This window comes from Ambystoma mexicanum, chromosome 3q, assembly GCF_040938575.1.
Source record: "Ambystoma mexicanum isolate Mex_15411 chromosome 3q, UKY_AmexF1_1, whole genome shotgun sequence".
Lineage (NCBI taxonomy): Eukaryota > Metazoa > Chordata > Amphibia > Caudata > Ambystomatidae > Ambystoma > Ambystoma mexicanum.
This window is the reverse complement of record NC_090926.1, coordinates 1,195,665,166-1,195,684,756: the sequence shown is the minus strand read 5'-3', so window position 1 is coordinate 1,195,684,756 and position 19,591 is coordinate 1,195,665,166. Positions and strand designations below refer to the sequence as shown.

The window sequence follows — 19,591 nt, the reverse complement described above, 5'->3', positions numbered from 1 at the left end:
GCTTACCGGGTCACACCTGATCTCTCCAGTCCAACAAGCCGCAACACGGCTCATAATGTGAAACAGGAAATGTTACCCCATTTCTGCCATTCAAAGCGAGCTGCACTAACTTCCCATCTCAGCCAGAATACTCTTTAGGGCTGTCTGCATTACCTGTAAGCTTTCACCACTCTCACACCTACCTGCCTACCAGTAAACCACTGAAGCTCAGGTGGGACAGACCATCATTAAGTTTGGGACAGAACTGGATTGCAAGGAAAACAACATAAAAGAAGTCTTCACTTTCTAATTTCCTGTCTACTGGAACACCATCCCTGTGGCAATCCAGACTGCGCCAACACTTTTGCAGACCAAGAATGAACTTAACACCATAGTCTTCAGACAATACCTAGGCGCTACCTAGGCTTTGTGCATTTGTTGCATGACATCTGTTAGGGAGAATTTTCATTTCTGTGCTAATTTCCTCCCACCTTAGAGACCCTAGCTCTTTTGCTGAATTTAGGACTATTTAATTTTAACTCCTTAGCAAGCAGGACCTTTTTCTCACTCCCTCCTGTGTTTTCCCCCGTCTAGGATTTTATGTTTTCACTGTTTTTGGAGTCTGACAAACTCCATAGGCATCTGCTATTTGTATAGCGACACACATGACCCTTAGTGCAGTGTCACTGAGAAGTCCCCCAGATTTCTCCTAAGGCTTATATACATTTTCTTGGGTGAACTACTGCTCCCAAGAATAGTAAGGTGAAATTGATCTTACTTACCTTTTTACTTTGTAGGTCCAGCACACACCATCTTATGTGGAGTGCTAAGGGTTTACCTAGTAGCCCCTTATCCTACTTTCACATGTAACATTTGTGTTACCCTTACCACTTTAAATGGCTGGTGGCAGAGATTTACTTTCAACTACCAGTATGCATTTTTACCGCAGGCTCTACCCTCAGCTGCAGTACAGCACCCATGGGTGACCATTTTGTCGAAATGGCCCCTGTCTTCTTTTTTCACCATTTTCTGTTTAAGAGGTCTTTCATGGCGTTTACTGTGTAAGTTGAGACAGGTTTGAGCCCTTTGTGTGTTTTGCCTTTGGCAGGCTTCAGCCCTGAAGTCCACCCCTTGATCCAGTTCTGGAAGGACAGAAAGTGAGGGAGGGTCCCGAAACAACCTTGTCCTTTGTCTCTAGGTGTGCCTGAACAAAATCGGTCCCGATTGGCTGGCTGGCTGTCCTTGCTGGGTGATTGACAGCCTAGGGCTGTGAAGGAATGAAAACAAGCTTAAAAGGCGAGGTTCTTGGGAGTACAGGCAGAGTCGACCAGTGGGAGAAACATCCGAAGAAGAAATCATGAAGAGAAGCCTGCTGCAACCTTCTGGACCTCGAAGTGCCCAGTGAAGCCCTGCTGCTGTGCTGACCTCCTTTTTCCCAAGGACAGAGAAGCTCTGGACAGAATGACTTCTCCCGTTGGGCTGGTGGGACAAACTAGCCAGAGACAAACTCCACTTTGGCGCAATCCCCAACTTGCTGCGCCTCTCCAGTGCTGCAGAAGCCCAATGCCTGGGGTCGAGTGCCCATTACCGAGTGCAACGCCTTCCGCAGAACGAATCCGGCCAAAAGCTCCCAGAGCCTCATAAGGCTCTGGGAGCTTCGTTCAACCGGGGATATTCGTTCAGCATCAGTACTGTTTGCGAGGTGCTGAAACCACAAAGAGCTGCTGAATCTAAGAAAATCCATAGCTGACGAACGCCTCTCCAGAGTACTGCCACAGGAGCCCACCAGACGTCCTCCCTCTTCTCCCCTCGACTGAGGCCTAGGAACAAGCGTCTGCTTGTCTATAGCAAGGCGGAATCCAGCTGGAACACTTACTTCGAACCAGAGGTACTGTGGGGGTTTGGGGTATTACCTTATTGCCATAAATCGTGCTTTCTCACTTGAGAAGTGCCTTTGCTTAACCTTTTTGAGTTGATTTCAACTCCCTTTGCAGAGGTTCAACATCTTGTGTCCCTTCAGTGATCTTTTCTTTTAACTATCTTACTTTGTGAAAGACTTTATCCAAGAACTGCATCAGAACTATAGACTTTGTCCAATTGACTTTTGCTGTCCTGGCTCCTTAAAGGCACCCTTCTAATCGAGTGACTTTGGCATTGCTTGTCCCTTGATAGGTTGTAATTTGTTGAACACTTTTACTGCTGGGAAAGGCTTACCTATGTTTCATTAGAGAGTTCAAACTGACTTCATGTTATAAGAAAGTATGTTCTAACCTTTCTATTTCCTTAACCATTCCCCCCTAAAAAAGTATATTGGTGTTTAAGATAAATGCAATATTATCCTTGTTATTGAAGTCCCTTCAGGGTGTAGAAGAAACGTATTTGCATGACCAAAGAGTATTCACCAACTTTATTGACTTTGTAAAATGATTCCAAAGTTTGCTTGACTGTTACAAACAATCGGCCTTTTTACATACTGCTTAACTAAAACTTGATGTGTAAGTAAATAAATAAATATATATCTATAACTGAAACCTTGAGAGTGTAAGTGTTACTTGGTTACTTGTATTGACTGATTTCATCTGTACAGCTCTACCGCTCACATTGACCCCTCTTTTGATAGGCCTGGCTGCTCAGTCACGCTACCAACTTGTGTAGTACAGACCTATACCAAAAGGTGGGTTACCTAATACCAAGAGGACAAGCTTGTGCAGTCTCCCACAGGGTTCCTACACCAGTTCCTACCTGAGAACATCCCACCCACATGGCCAGAATATCCCATGTCACATACTGTAACCCCCCCTTAACTCATAAGTAACCCGTAAAGACATGTACAGCAATCTGTTGTTCCCTATGTTGGCTTGTGCTATATAAAACCCAAAATACATAGGTGCAGAAGGTTAATAGTGGAACAGTCAACTTGCAACCAACAGATAAGGCCAAGTAAGGGCAAGCTATATATAAACTAAATAAAAGGGGGACACGGGAGCGCTGCAGCACTGCAAGGGAGCTGAGCAGGGGAATGGACTGGCAAGCTCCAATACCTCGACATTGCCATCTTCCCTGCCAAAAAGGACACCCTTTGGGTAGCATGTCTGGACAGGTAAGCACTAAACATAAGCAAAACCAACCTTTGGTATAAGTCTGTACTACACTGTTTTGTGGTAGCAAGCTGAGCAGACAGGCTTATCTCAAGAGGGAATGTGAGCAGTACAAGGATGTTACACAGAGGTCTTACAATCACAGTGATTCAAGTAGACATCAAGGTTTCTTGGTAAAACACTTATTAATTTATTACACTGTCAATTAGAAAACATTCACTAGAGGGAGGCAACTTAATACCATACATAAATATACCAAACCAATAGGTTTCTGTGTAAATTAGGCTTCCCTGAAATAGGAGCAAAATGGCATTTCAGTTACTTTGAATGGGAGTAAAAAGGCACAAGTTAATAGAATAGATCACAAATACTGTCTTAGGCAGTGCAAATAGTTTCAGTTCAATAGAGGACTCGATTCAGTTCAATACTCGATGGGCTAATGTCTTGCATAGGAAAGAGCAGTTCTTGTAGTTAACGGTAAAGTCTTTGCCAATGTTCTCAGAAGTAGTTTGTACGAAAAAGAATCATATGTTGGGTCACAAGCTGATTAGGCCTGCAAGTTGTGAAGGTTTCATGAACTTTCACAGCGAGAGGTAGGTTCTCTCAATCGGGTTGGCACAGTACCTTAATATGAAGAAAAGATGCAGCTGAAGACGTTGGTTCCTGGCAGTTCCTGCAGATCTCACTGTTCCTGAGCCTCAGTCGTGGGAACAAGAGGGATGACGTCGGGGGACTCCTGCACTGCACGGGGACGAGTCAGACAAACTGGCAAAATGGAAGATCTTCGGTTCGAGTAGTTGTCGTCAAGCACACAAGCTGGTGTCCTTCCCCCTGGTTAATCTTAACCAGCTCAGAGAATGGTATCCAGGTGGCTTATGAATTGATTGGTCCCACCAACTCAAAGGAAGAAGTCGTCCTTGAAGGGGCTTCTCCGTCGAGATGAACTTTGCGATTTGGACTTGCAGCAGGTCTTCACCAGGCAAACCAACGGTCCAGGAGTTGCAGCAGCCGTCCTCTTCCAGCTCGTCTTCGGTTCTTTCGTTCCAGTGGTCGACTCTGCTTTCCAGTCCAAGAGACTCACCTTTTAAACAGTTTTCTCCCTTTCATTTCAGCCTAGCTGCCAATCACGCCAGAGTGCATTTGGGTCTCATAGGAGACTAAGCACAGGGAGTTTCAGGCACCTCCCTTACTTCCTGCACACCCCAGACACTCAGACGCCAGGGACGTTCTTCAGTCCGGAAGTCCACCAAAGGCATAGAAACAAAGGGACCAAACTTGGTTTGGCACGCAGAGACAAACTCTAGAAGGACCTTTACAAAAATAAATGGCAAAAAAAGAAGACCAGTTCCTGCTTAAACAAAGGGGCTTAAGGCGCCATCTTGAAAAACATGGCTCCCACGCTTTTTAGCTACCGCTGTTCGCGGTCGGGCGAATTATGGTAGTTTGTTGTAAAACCACTGCCACCAGCCATTTCGATAGCAAAGGGTAGCATTTGACTGCTACATGAGTTTCTAGACACAGGGGATACTAGATAACCGCTCCAGCACTCTATAGGAAGATAGTGTGTTCTGGGTCTAGGAATTCAAAAAGACTAGTAAAGTCAATTTAATCTTACATTTTCTGGGAAAAAGTAGTTTATCCCAGATAAGGCATTTAAACCTTTGGGAAGTCTAAAAAGGCATCCCTGTGTTACTGCACTGAGGTTGCTGTGTAACACACATTAAAAGATGCCTATGGAGTTATCTTAAAACTCCATAATCAAAGAACACAAGAATAAAACACACATCAAAATACATGAAACAGTGGGAAAAAAGGCTCCCACTGCAGTTAAAAAAATCAAGTCCTCAAAATCCAGCAAAGTTGCTGGAGGTCTCTAAGGTGAAGAGAATTAGCACATTTATGAGAATTCTCCCTAACAACCACTTTCTCAAATACTCCCTAAAACTGCTGACAATCCAATATCTAAGATTATTGTCAGGTTTCGTGGGATTTGGTTGAATGTGGTAGAATGAGGATATGATTAACATAAAGTATGGTTTGGGCCTTAACTTTCTGTGCAGAGTGTGGAGAGCTTCCCAAGTCAAAATGGAGACTTCCAAAAGGATCAGTGATTGGTCAGAAGTAACAGAAAGGCATTGTTGGAACATTCTAAACCGCCTTTCATTGTCAGAAGCCCAGCTGGAAGGTCCTATGTTTGAAGCTCTTAAGATTTAGAAAACTTTAGTTAGGCCCTTGTGCCTAAAATTAGTTATTTTGGTTCTGGAAAGTGTTGGAGATTTAAGAAGAAACTTAGAAAACATTCCGGTGAAAGAAAGAAGCAAGCTAAGTGAATTCATTATCTTTTATGGATCTTTGTGATTTTCAAGCAGGAGTTAAATATTAATTCCATTAATTAACTTGTTCCTGTTTTTATTAGTTTATGTTAAAATAGTAGTTCATTTCGTTCTTTCATGAATCTATTTTTGAACTTCTAGAACTGTATTTAAATTTACTGAACTGCGTCACATTTTTTGCAATTGGCTAGTTGGAGTGTGGAGGTCTGTTTATCATTTTAGCGTCGTGTGTTTTTTCGGCCGTATAAAATATTGAGTATTGTACCCTTTTTCGGTAACAGTGCTTTTATTAGCGTCGGACTAGCGTTAGAAATCTTACACTGTCTGCGCAAGTGACAGTGTGGTAGCCACGCGACTCTGAAGCGTTATGTTTAATTTACTAACATTCTAACCTGGCGCGTGATCATCACTGGGCTGCCTCTTCAAGGATTAGTGTCCGGAACTGAGGACTTTCTCCTTCCTGTTTGAACACTTCATATTAAGAAGAGTGGAATACTATTCATTTACGCATGCGCCCATGCCAGTTTCATTTTTGAACTCATTTCCTTGTTTTTGTGCGCTTCCATTTTAGAAGGAGTAAACAATATCTTCACGCATGCGCATATTCTGGTTAAAAGAACGCTTCTTTTATGAGCGATCATCTTTGCCAGCAAAAGATCCAATTAATGAACACTTTTATATATTCAGGAAACAAACCATTTTAACTTGAATAGCCAGAGTGTCATTTTTGGAATTGGTATTGAAGCAGCTAGAAATCATCAATACAAACTACATGTATAATATTTCCAGCGGGTTGTTTGGGTAAATGACATTGGAACTGCTTGAAGATTAACTCATTAAACTGAGAGAGATTAGCAGCTTTTTCACAACCGAATTGAAGAAATTAGTAAGAGCATCTGAGACTCTATTTTTCTGTTTTCTTCATTTGAATTCACACACACGTCCTCTAAGTTATTCACAGAGGATAATCAGGTATGGTGTTGTGTTTATTTACTTAATATTATAACGAGAAGTCAGAGCCAAGGAATTCAAAGGTTAGTGACTAAAGTGAATTTGTTGTTATTTTCACCAACAGGTTGACAGATAAAGAAGCTGAGCAAAACCTGAAGTTTATTATTTTGTCCCATTTTCCCCCTTTCCCTTGGGGGTGCTCTCAACTGAACTGTTTGATACCAGTTAAGAGGTTAGCATCCAAAGGGGACTGCGGGGGTTCAGCAGCTTCCGGGGACAACATCAGATTTGAGAAAGCCTGACAGTATGAAAGGCCAGAAAAAATAGTCCTCCTAAGCTGTCATGAACCCCGAGTTCTCAATGGAAGCGTTAAGTGTTTTAGTGAGGGAATTACAGGAAGAATTAAAGGTGGCATATCAAGAGAATAAAAAATTAGGACAACGAGTAGATGAGTTAAGTGAAAAGATGGCACAGACGCAGGGAATTGGGAGAGAAGAATTTCCCCCGGAATTGGTAAGGGTTGGTGAGGAGAGAGGTGTGGGTAGAGGTGATGGGGCAGAGGGAGGTTTTAGGGCATTAGTTATGCCAGTACCTTTGGCAGCTCCAGAGCGTTACTACGGAGATTCAAGTAAATTTCAGACATTTGTAACCCAATGTGAGTTGCACTTTCTTAGTAGGCCCGAACTATTTCCTTCTGATGCTTCCAAAGTTACTTTTATGATGTCTTATTTATCTGGAGAGGCTTCTACTTGGGCAGGTTTATTGGTCAGGCAGAAGAGTTTATCTTTAAAAAATGTTTCTCTTTTTATGGAAGAATTTAAGAAAATGTTTGATAAAAGACAAATGTCCTTAGAAATTGATGGTGAATTATTAGATTTGCGTCAAGGAAACAGAGACTTGGTTACATATATCACACAGTTTAGGTCTTTGGTTTTAGAATCCCAGTGGCCAGCAGAGAAGAGGTCTTCTCTTTTTTATAGAGGCCTCAAGGAGGAGTTGAAGGATGCCTTGTCCAGTGTAGTCCAACGCCCTTCTTCTTGTGAGGAATTGATTGATTTAGTAGTTCAGTTGGACTATCGTATAAGTGAAAGGAAAGCAGAAAGGCGTCGTTGTACTCAGGGGGAGGTGAGGTCAGTCATTAGAGGAGAGCGTTCAAAGCTTGAGGTGGGTAGTAAAGAAGTGAAACCAAGGGTGAATGATCAACAAATTAGAATAAAAGGTCCTTTATCAAAAGAGGAAAAAACTAGGAGGCGTGAGAATAATTTGTGTTTATATTGTGGTAGGGGCGGTCATTTTTTAGGAAATTGTCCCTTTACACCCAAAAAATTTTCATCAGCCGGAGGAAAAGCACAGCAGGTTGCAAATACAGTTCAGTCAGCGGTTCCACATATAACTGTAAATGTATCCTTGTATTTGAAGGAGGAAAAGAAAGGGTATGGACCGGTAGTGATTGATTCAGGAGCCACCGGGAACTTTATGGATTGGGGAGTAGCTAAGGCATTGGGAATACCACTAGTGAGGAAGGAAGTTGTGGAACAAGTTCGGGCTGTAGATGGAACTTCTCTTTCATCAGGTCCTATAACTCATGAAACTGGTGTCTTGGTTATGGAATTACTTGGAGGTCATAGAGAAGAAATCTCATTTGATTTAATTGATACACCAATTTTGAAAATAATTTTAGGCATGCCATGGCTAACCTTGCATAATCCTCAAATTGATTGGAGTAGGCGAGTGGTAGAATTACAGTCTAGTTTCTGTTTAGAAAATTGCCTTTTGAAAGGTAATCCTGGGAGGGAAGAAACACAAGGTTTGGTTTCCTTTTTTCTGACTGATGCAGGTATTACAGGACATAATATAGGAGCGGTGTTAGGACATCTTCCGGAGTGTTATCAAGGGTACAAGGAGGTGTTTGATGAAAAGGAGGCAGGAGAATTACCTCCACATAGGAGTTTTGACTGTAAAATTGATTTGGAGCCCGGGGCGGTTTTACCAAGTAGTCGAGTGTATGCATTAACTGAAAAGGAGAATGATTATCTTAAAGAGTACCTTGCAGAAAATTTGGCTAAAGGTTTTATTCGTCATTCTCAATCTCCAGCCGCATCTCCATTATTTTTTGTACCAAAGCCAGATGGGTCTCTCAGAACATGCATTGATTATAGAGCTGTGAATAGAATTACAATCAAAAACAAGTATCCTCTCCCTCTAATTTCGGAAATCTTGAATCAGGTCCAGGGAGCCACAATTTTTTCCAAACTAGATTTACGTGGTGCCTATCATCTGGTGAGAGTCCAGGAGGGTGATGAGTGGAAGACGGCATTCAAAACCCGATTTGGGCTTTATGAGTACTTGGTGATGCCTTTTGGTTTATGCAATGCTCCAGCTGCCTTTCAATTCTTTATGGATGAAATTTTAAGAGATTTTTTAGATATATTCGTAGTAGTATACATTGATGATATTTTGATTTATTCTCAGGATTTAGAGTCGCATAAAATTCATGTGGGAAAGGTTCTACAAAGACTCAAAGAGAATCATTTGTTTGCTAAATTAGAAAAATCTCAGTTTCATACTAATTCAGTGGAATTTTTAGGATACATTGTTTCTCCCAAGGGATTGGAGATGAATCCGAACAAAGTTCAAGCCATCACGGATTGGCCAACACCAACGAAAGTAAAAGAAATTCAAAGCTTTATAGGTTTTGCGAATTTTTATAGAAGATTTATTGAAGGATTTTCTCGATTGATTACTCCCATAACAAAACTTTTAAAGAAAGGTGCCAAATTTGTGTGGTCGACAGAGGCAGAGGAGGCATTTCAAGAATTAAAGAAAAGGTTCAGTTCGGCCCCTATTTTAATTCATCCAGATCCATCTCAGCCTTTTTATGTAGAAGCGGATGCATCGAATCTTGCCATGGGGGCTGTTCTTTCTCAGAGACATCGAGAGACCGGACAACTTCATCCAGTGGCTTACTATTCTAAAAAATTCTCTATGGCAGAACAAAATTATACGATCTCAGATCGAGAATTATTGGCAATCAAGTTTGCTTTTGAAGAGTGGAGGCATTTTTTAAAAGGAGCAAGACATACAGTGACTGTGTTAACAGACCATAGAAATTTGCTTTTTCTGAAATCAGCCAAGACTCTCACACCAAGGCAGTTAAGATGGTCATTGTTCTTTGCTGATTACGATTTTGTAGTGACATTTAAGCCAGGTAGGCTTAATGGAAAGGCTGATGCTTTATCACGTCAATTTCCTGGAAGTGAGATGGAATCAGAAAAGGAGATGATATCCATTATCGATCCATGCTGTTTTATTTCTGCCGGAATACAGAAAATTGAGGATGTTGAGGAAGAAGTTCGAAAGTCCATGTCAATTGCACAAATGGAGGAATGGGTCCGAAAGGATCCGGTTCGAAAAATTGAGAAAGGATTGCCGTTCTTTGAAAATAAACTTTACTTACCTATTTTGGAATTGAGAGAGAGAGTAATAAGAGACTGTCATGAATCTATGCTGTCCGGACACCCAGGTTTTAGAAAGACGCTAGAATTGGTCAGGAGGAGCTTCTGGTGGGAAAAAATGCGTCAGGACATCTTAAATTTTGTAAAAACTTGTGCTATTTGCGCTCAAATGAAGAGTCAAACCGGAAAACCAGTCGGGTTGTTGGAGCCGTTGCCTATTCCACCTCGTCCTTGGCATACAATTTCCCTGGACTTCATTACAGATCTTCCTTGTGACAAGGGTTGTACATCTATTCTAGTTGTGGTGGACCTCTTGTCAAAAGAGGCTCACTTTGTTCCAATGGAGGGAGAGGTTACTGCAGACAATTTGGCCAAAGTCTTTTTGCGAGAAATAGTTAGACTGCATGGTCTGCCTAATCAAATTATCTCAGATAGAGGTCCTCAATTTATTTCTAGATTTTGGAGGGTTTTTTGTAAGGATTTGGGTGTGGAAGTCAGTTTATCATCAGGTTATCATCCCGAAACCAATGGACAAGTAGAAAGAGTAAATCAAGAACTGGAGAAGTATTTGAGGTGTTATCTACAGGCAGGGGAAGAATGGGTGGATTTGATTTGGCTTGCCGAATTTGCTTATAATAATTGTGCTAAAGATTCAACTAACATGTCTCCATTTTATCTTGGAAGAGGTTTTCACCCACGGTTTTTAAGTTTTGAAATTACTGAAGAGTCAGAAAATCCTGGAGTTGAGGTTCGATTAAAAACTATGAGAAAAAATTTGGAAAGAGCAAAAAGGGTACTTTTCGATAGTAAACAGAAGTACAAAAGATTTGCAGATCAAAAAAGGAGGTTGGGTCCTAAATATAAGGTTGGTGACTTGGTTTGGCTTTCGACGAGACATTTGAGAATTAAGGGCAAAAACAAATTTACTCCACGTTTTGTAGGTCCATTTAAAGTAGAAAAGATAATCAATCCAGTGTCAGTACGGTTAAAACTACCTACTTCCTTGAAAATACATCCAACTTTTCACATTAGTCTATTAAAACCTGTGATTCCGGGGACTAGAGTTGTACATCCACCTTCACCAGTTCAGTTAGAGAATTCATCCGAAGAGTTTGTGGTGAAAAGAATTGTAGATTCCAGGAGGTTAAGAGGGAAACTACAATATTTAATAGACTGGGAAGGTTTCGGACCTGAGGAACGTACATGGGAAGACGAGGTGAATGTGCATGCACCACAATTAGTCTCAAAATTTCATAGAAAGTATCCTTCTAAAGTTGGCCCTGGGACAGGGCATTAAGGGGGGGGTACTGTCAGGTTTCGTGGGATTTGGTTGAATGTGGTAGAATGAGGATATGATTAACATAAAGTATGGTTTGGGCCTTAACTTTCTGTGCAGAGTGTGGAGAGCTTCCCAAGTCAAAATGGAGACTTCCAAAAGGATCAGTGATTGGTCAGAAGTAACAGAAAGGCATTGTTGGAACATTCTAAACCGCCTTTCATTGTCAGAAGCCCAGCTGGAAGGTCCTATGTTTGAAGCTCTTAAGATTTAGAAAACTTTAGTTAGGCCCTTGTGCCTAAAATTAGTTATTTTGGTTCTGGAAAGTGTTGGAGATTTAAGAAGAAACTTAGAAAACATTCCGGTGAAAGAAAGAAGCAAGCTAAGTGAATTCATTATCTTTTATGGATCTTTGTGATTTTCAAGCAGGAGTTAAATATTAATTCCATTAATTAACTTGTTCCTGTTTTTATTAGTTTATGTTAAAATAGTAGTTCATTTCGTTCTTTCATGAATCTATTTTTGAACTTCTAGAACTGTATTTAAATTTACTGAACTGCGTCACATTTTTTGCAATTGGCTAGTTGGAGTGTGGAGGTCTGTTTATCATTTTAGCGTCGTGTGTTTTTTCGGCCGTATAAAATATTGAGTATTGTACCCTTTTTCGGTAACAGTGCTTTTATTAGCGTCGGACTAGCGTTAGAAATCTTACACTGTCTGCGCAAGTGACAGTGTGGTAGCCACGCGACTCTGAAGCGTTATGTTTAATTTACTAACATTCTAACCTGGCGCGTGATCATCACTGGGCTGCCTCTTCAAGGATTAGTGTCCGGAACTGAGGACTTTCTCCTTCCTGTTTGAACACTTCATATTAAGAAGAGTGGAATACTATTCATTTACGCATGCGCCCATGCCAGTTTCATTTTTGAACTCATTTCCTTGTTTTTGTGCGCTTCCATTTTAGAAGGAGTAAACAATATCTTCACGCATGCGCATATTCTGGTTAAAAGAACGCTTCTTTTATGAGCGATCATCTTTGCCAGCAAAAGATCCAATTAATGAACACTTTTATATATTCAGGAAACAAACCATTTTAACTTGAATAGCCAGAGTGTCATTTTTGGAATTGGTATTGAAGCAGCTAGAAATCATCAATACAAACTACATGTATAATATTTCCAGCGGGTTGTTTGGGTAAATGACATTGGAACTGCTTGAAGATTAACTCATTAAACTGAGAGAGATTAGCAGCTTTTTCACAACCGAATTGAAGAAATTAGTAAGAGCATCTGAGACTCTATTTTTCTGTTTTCTTCATTTGAATTCACACACACGTCCTCTAAGTTATTCACAGAGGATAATCAGGTATGGTGTTGTGTTTATTTACTTAATATTATAACGAGAAGTCAGAGCCAAGGAATTCAAAGGTTAGTGACTAAAGTGAATTTGTTGTTATTTTCACCAACAGGTTGACAGATAAAGAAGCTGAGCAAAACCTGAAGTTTATTATTTTGTCCCATTTTCCCCCTTTCCCTTGGGGGTGCTCTCAACTGAACTGTTTGATACCAGTTAAGAGGTTAGCATCCAAAGGGGACTGCGGGGGTTCAGCAGCTTCCGGGGACAACATCAGATTTGAGAAAGCCTGACAATTATGAATGGCAATTGCAGTGTGTCAGCTACTCATTCTCAAGGCACGGCACCACTTGGCCAACACTCAAGAGGGGCATCGGTTGCACACTAATATAAAGGTTGCAGTAACTGAGCCACTGTGTCACAATGCCGCTCCATTCCCTCAGTCAAATGGTTATAAAGGTTCTAACTTACCATATTCTTTCACCTCAAACGCCGCAGCATACTCCTTTTCTGGAACATCCACAAATCTAGCAACAATTCTCCACTCTCCGAAGCTGCAAAACAAGAAATCTGTCTCATTCTCCTTTTCTTATGCTTACAGAAACTTAACTCAAATAGAATTCTGAAATGTTGGCTCAAGAGGGTGCAACCTTCAGGTAACCTTGCTCATCTTGTGTATATGTTAGCAAATGCACAAACCATTATTTACCATAGGTGACCCGCACATTGGGCAGAGCACCGGCTCCATGATGCGAGGTTGTGCATCCAGGACTGCATTGAATGGAGGTAACTGGACCAACCGTGGGCTCTTTTATTCTAATTCAGCTGTTTCAAGATGCTTTGGGCTATGATTTCAAGGTTTCTCGTTAATCACTCTGCTGGTAAGGGGTGTATGTCAGTTTTACTCAAAAAAGTCTGGGGAGCGTAGGTTGCAGGCCCTTTCTTGCATTAGTCATCTCCTGGAGAAATTGTAGGCTACTGTACTCTCAATGTGAACATTTTTTTTAATGTTTTTTATTATTCTGGTTTATTACAAACCTTTCAGCATTGCATCACAACATAAAACACAAAACAGTTAATCCAACATTTCCTCATCTTTAAAATCCCATCCCTATCTAACCCGTACAATGTTAGCAGAAGGAGTAAATCAAATCTCATCAACATCATTTTTGTTGTCAAACAATTCATCTGAAAATGTCACCACCGCTAATATCAACCCAGATATTTCCCCCACAAAAACCAAATCCACCATATTGCAACCGAAGTGCACTGTAAGTGTGCCACTGTTAGGCTGTGTTGCTCTGGATCTCTAGCCTTTCCATCAGACCGCCGTCCCCAAGGAGAAGGGCCAGCCTGGGTGGAAACATTGTGGGATTTGCCATCCAACCTCGCTCAAAGTAATTAGTAACTCCACCTACTGGTCCCGTCTGCCACCTCCCAGCAGTCCTATAACAGCCTTGGGGGCGCCGTAAGTGTGCCGCTGTTTGGGTGTGCGGTGGTACAGTGGGCACTTTGATTGCCGCTTTTTGCAATTATTGCTATTTTTCTCTATAGTGCTTGCTGCTTGCTTCTGAAAGTTGCCAGTTAACATGTTTGGACTTTAACGCGGATCTGTTTTCTCACTGAGCAAAAACAGAGCAGCTGCTTAATGCATTGTTTGAAGTAAGCCGCCTTTGGCCTTATAATCTCTGGGTCATTGGGCTTTTGTTTGCACCTTATTGTATCCCGATCTAAGCGGATGCTTACTTCTGAACGTTGTTGGACTTTATTGTAGTTCTGGCTATCGTGTAACAGCAGCATAGCAGCCCTATAATGTTTTGGGTTCTTTTTTATTTTTTATTTATTTGATTTAATCGCCTTGGCTATTTTTACAAGGTACAGGAACAAGAAGAAGGCCGGATGGTCAAAAGTAGACCGAAAATTGTGGGCAAGGTGTGTGGTAATGGCAGGGCCATTCGGGCCCCCCCCTCGCCCATTCAGTTTAAGATGCATCACTTGCTCGACCAACAGTGGAGGACGTTTCCTATTTTTGCCCCCTTGTACATAACCAGCCCCCGTGCTGATGACGACGCAGGTGGGGCTGTTTGAGAGACACGTGGCATCCATCTTAGACACCTCCGACTCCATCTTTGGATTAGGCCTCACAGCGATACTACGAGAAGGCTTGTCTCTCCTCTGCAGCACCGCGCACGGTGCTTTCAAAGGCCCCCACCTTTTCTCCCCGTCTCTGAAAGCCCTGCAGCTCCATTCTCACACCTGAGCCGGAGGTAATTGCAACAATATAAATGTAATGCCTCACCCTTCCTCTGAGATCACTGCCATGCGCGTGAACAGGCTCGAACCATGCCTTGCAAACACATCCATCTCCACAAAACCTGCCTATGTCCCCCTCTCCCCGGTACTGGAAAATTACTGCCAATACAACCCCATGGCCCTGATAGGTATTCTTTTGATGTGCCAGATATGTAATCCCAGTGCGATGCCTACCCCAGTGTGCCACAACTAATAAAAGTCAACCTCTGTCACAGTATATTGCACCTCAGAATTAACAAATGTCAGCATGCCCCCTAGTCTCTTTGTTGCACCTAAACCCACCCCATGATCAATGATCCCACCTGGATCGAGCCCTCCCGAGTTGTGATAAACCCCCTAAGACCTCAGTGAATAATGATGTTGTTGTAAACCTAGAATTTATAGAGGATAATGATTTGCTCAAAGGAGTCTCAGTAACTGTTATTTAGTGCATGATTGAAGCAATATGTTATGTTAGATTAGCTAGGGCCTGCCCTGCTTCATCGTGACCTGACCCTCACCCCACCTGGACACAGGCAGCTGGACCTCGTGGTATGATCCCTCCCGCCAACTGAACAACCAATCCAGCGGGAGCAACATCATGTATTACATATGTATCCAACTGTTTTATCCAATCCTGTGTCTATGTAGTCCCCTATGCAATGATGTCATGTATGACGCGATATTCTTCCTTAAGCTGCCACCTTTGTAATGTTTGCCAGAGTGCTCTCGGGCAGCAGAGTTCTCTGGATGCCAAATTTTATATAAACGACTAACTCTTGCAGCCTGTCCTCCTGGTCTCATTCCCCGCTGGGGTGTGTTATATTCTTTTGTATCTTGGGCATGCAAGTCGGGGAGTGGGCCTACAAAGGTTATTGGGGCTGGTAAAAATTAACTGGCTCCTCCAGAGAGGCTTGTTGGGATCTCCTGAGTAACGTATGTTGTTAAGTCTGAATGTTAGCAGGAGTAGATATCAAATGTGTTATTTTTTCTGAAAGGAAGATTTGTTCCAGAATTTTAGAGGTGGCTATCGCCCATGAGGTCTTCTCACTGCCAATCAGGCGAGCCCACCAGAGCTCCTCTTCGTGGATACGTGTTGAAGCCAGATGGTTTGTCAAGTATGGGACTCTAAAGCTTCTCGTGCCATGGCACGTCAATAAAAGGTGTCGTAGTGAGTTTTCACAGACTCTGCATTCATTCGTTTTTGAGAGGCCTCTGATCATCAAGATTTCATTCGATGGAAGGAGGCTTAGCCGCGCCCTTAAGAGAACACTTCGTAGTCTTCTATCTGGGTGCTTCTTCAAGAAAGCCTGAGTTACATTTAGTTTTCACGCCTGCGGCGGAAGATGTGATGCAAGTTTGTATTTTGCCGCTTTGTCCAGGGTGAGGATCCAATCTGTTTTTTCCAACTTCCTTTTTATTTTAGTGGGGTTTTGAATCAGTCCATCAGCTGAGCTTTCAATCTCAGAGAGTTTTTCCTTACAGTCTTTATCCCATTTGATAAGCATTTTGAAGCGGCTATTTCTGATCTATGTGTTTAATAGTGCAAATACCTGGGGCTGGTTGGATCAACGATCTTTCTGTAGAGCATAATGCTGTTTCGGTCTACTATTGCCTGGAGGGAGCACAGGTTCAATTCCCGTCTGATTAAGGCGATCGGGGTCGATTTCGGGAGGTTTAGTATGGATCTCCGGAAGAAACTTTCCAGGGTCGGCCAGATGGTTTTAGGTATGTTTGGCAAGCCTTCCACTTTATAAGTTATTGTTGGTACTACTTTGGCCCTGTAGAAGTTGATGATTGGTTGGAGCAAATATTGTCCATATTTTCTACCCTCCACTTTTGCTTGTGAATTTATAATTTTCTTGTGGAGAGCGTACTTCATTGATTTTTCCGTTTTGGAGCTATCCAGCATTACTCCAAGGTATTTAAACTATGTTACCATTTCAATACCACTGCCGTCCTGGTACCATTTCAGCTTTTCCCTTTCCTGTTGCATTTTTCTAAAGTCATGATTTTAGTTTTTGACTTGTTGATTTCCAGATCATTGTAAAGTATGTACTTAGATATGTTGTCCAACTGCCGTTGTAGCCCAATAGCTGTTTGATCAAGAAGAATCATATTGTCAGCGTACAGCAGTCTGGGCACCTTCTCTTGGCCAATGGACAGTGGAAAGGATCTTGTCAGGGCGTCAGCATGCTTGTAATCTCCCATGTAGGCCAAGAAAAGGGCAGGAGCAAGTGGGCATCACTATTTAACCCCCTGGGAGGTAGGAATTTCAGCTGAGAGGAGTCCCTGGTGGTTTAGGCATATTTGTACTATGGTGTTCGTGTGCAGAGCTTTCAGCGGCCCTAAGATTTTGGGCGGACAATTCCCGGCTGCAAGCTTCTTCCACAGTTTAACTCTGTTTACTTGATCGAACACTTGTGTTAGATCAATAAAGGCCAGGAAGACTCCGGAACCCCTTCAATGATCTTGGCTTTTAGAATGCTCAGGAGCATGATCTTTGAGCTTGTACCCGTGTTTTTCTTAAAACCTGACTTTAATGGATCGGCGCATGGAACCTGGTTTGCCCAGGTTTGGAATGTGTTCAAGAGCAGGGATCCGTAGACCTTCCCAATGACCTCGAGTAGAGCGATTGGTAGAAAATTACAAGGATAGTCCTTACAGCCCTTTTTGAAAATCGGGACTATTATTGATGAACTCCAAGATGTTGGAATTGACTTAAGTTCAACACATCTTTTAAAGACAAGGCTTATGAAGGATGTCCATCAGTCCGGCAATGACTTTAGGTCGATGTTGGTAAGCCCATCCGGTCCTGGTGCTCTCGAGTTTTTTGCTTACAAATTGTTAGCCTGATAGACTCATTATCGTGGCGGTCAACCCAAGGCAGTTCCTGCTCTGCGTGTTGCGCCAAAGTAGATGGTGGAGATAGGAAGAGGTTGGTATAGAACTTCACCCAAGTATGTTCTGGGATACCATTTGTTAGCGTGTCGTTTGTAGGTCTCCCTATTGATCTAATTTGTGCCCAAAATTCACGAGAGTTGCGATTATTGACGTGCTTCAACATTTCTTCGGCGTCTCATTGGTATAGTGCCAGTCGATAGTTCTTTAGGCAGGACTTGTATTTCTACAGCTGTGTCTCTGTTGGTTATAGTGTTGTGGCGAACGGCTAGTCTTCTAGACTTGCGCACTTCGCTTAATTTGGCCACCAAGGGAGGATCGACTGTATGGGTGTGCTGTCTCCAGTCTTGCCCTTTTTTGTTGTGTTTTGGCAGTGTTACCCTGTAGATTACTAACAGCGGTCTGTAGTCGACCTGGTCAAGATTCCGAGTTTCACTACCGGTGTCTTTGGATCTTTTGTATGATGTTATTAGTTCTGCAATGTTTTTTGCGCTTAGTTTTAAGCAGTTTCCTTTGCTGTTGGACTCCAAGTTGGCCCAGAAGTGAGAATTTGATAGATGCACTGAGGACCATTTTATGGTCAGCACGTTGTGGTCACTTGCTGTTGTTTTTATAACTTAAGCAGATGCCAGGTAGGGGATTAGAGACTGTGATATGAAAATATAGTTGATTGTTGCAGTTGAAGTTCCTCTCTCCCACGTAGGAGTGTCATCGATCTCACTTGTTATGTAGCTGTATTGAAGAGTTTCCTTGAGTCCATTAATTTGAGCCAGGCTTTGCCTCGTTCCTCCGCAGGATATCCATAGGCCAAAGTTTTGTCTCGTGTTCCTGAGGGTCTGCAAATGGTGTTTAAGTCACCGCAGATAAGCAGGTGGACATCTTGATGTTCCAGGTATGCGCTGTTGATTTGATTTGCTACCATCTCCAGGAAATCTTCAGTATTGGTCCCTTGAGGGTTCCAATAGATGTTCATGATCATAACTGGCGTCAGGAGGAGAGTGCCAGTGTCCTTGTCTAAATGTGACCAAGAGAGTTAGGCTGAGGACCATTTTATGGTCAGCACGTTGTGGTCACTTGCTGTTGTTTTTATAACTTAAGCAGATGCCAGGTAGGGGATTAGAGACTGTGATATGAAAATATAGTTGATTGTTGCAGTTGAAGTTCCTCTCTCCCACGTAGGAGTGTCATCGATCTCACTTGTTATGTAGCTGTATTGAAGAGTTTCCTTGAGTCCATTAATTTGAGCCAGGCTTTGCCTCGTTCCTCCGCAGGATATCCATATGCCAAAGTTTTGTCTCGTGTTCCTGAGGGTCTGCAAATGGTGTTTAAGTCACCGCAGATAAGCAGGTGGACATCTTGATGTTCCAGGTATGCGCTGTTGATTTGATTTGCTACCATCTCCAGGAAATCTTCAGTATTGGTCCCTTGAGGGTTCCAATAGATGTTCATGATCATAACTGGCGTCAGGAGGAGAGTGCCAGTGTCCTTGTCTAAATGTGACCAAGAGAGTTAGGCAGCCAGGAGTGATAGGTTGGCCGTCACTACTCTTTCTATCTGTAGACCGGTACCAGAGCGTACTGCCGTCAATAGGCCAGAAGAGGGTCGGCCTTTCTCTCCTTTTCGGGCCGGGGAGAAAGCTAAGGTAAATCCATCCAGACTTGGCTTGTCAGTCAGCCAGGTTTTCTGTAGGCAAAGTATGTCGAAGGACCCCAGATCGATCTCACCCGGGGCTGTCAAGTGAGAAAAGCCCCGTGTGTTCCAAGAGCCTAACGTCAGTGTTGAGGGGGACGGCCTTTGAAGTTGGTTGATTGAGTTGACGGGTTGCTACTTTGGAAGCGGGCCGAAAGGACTTTAGGAAGCCATGCCCAAAGATGAAGCTTTGAAGATGGTTTAGTCGTTTCGGGTTATGGTTTGTATCCCATTGTATCCTGACTTTAGTGGGCGCTTACCTCA

General features: G+C 42.5%; 1 protein-coding gene across 2 annotated transcripts in view; it reads right to left on the bottom strand.

Annotated features, from left to right (window-relative positions):
• The window catches only part of LOC138447740 (complement C3-like), a 2,843,165-nt gene that overhangs the window by 2,589,672 nt on the left and 233,902 nt on the right, over positions 1–19,591 (bottom strand). For both annotated transcript variants that reach the window (XM_069604045.1, XM_069604046.1), the window contains exon 6: positions 12,917–12,999. In XM_069604045.1, coding sequence (XP_069460146.1) covers positions 12,917–12,999 — 83 coding nt within the window. The remainder of the gene's footprint in view (positions 1–12,916; positions 13,000–19,591) is intronic.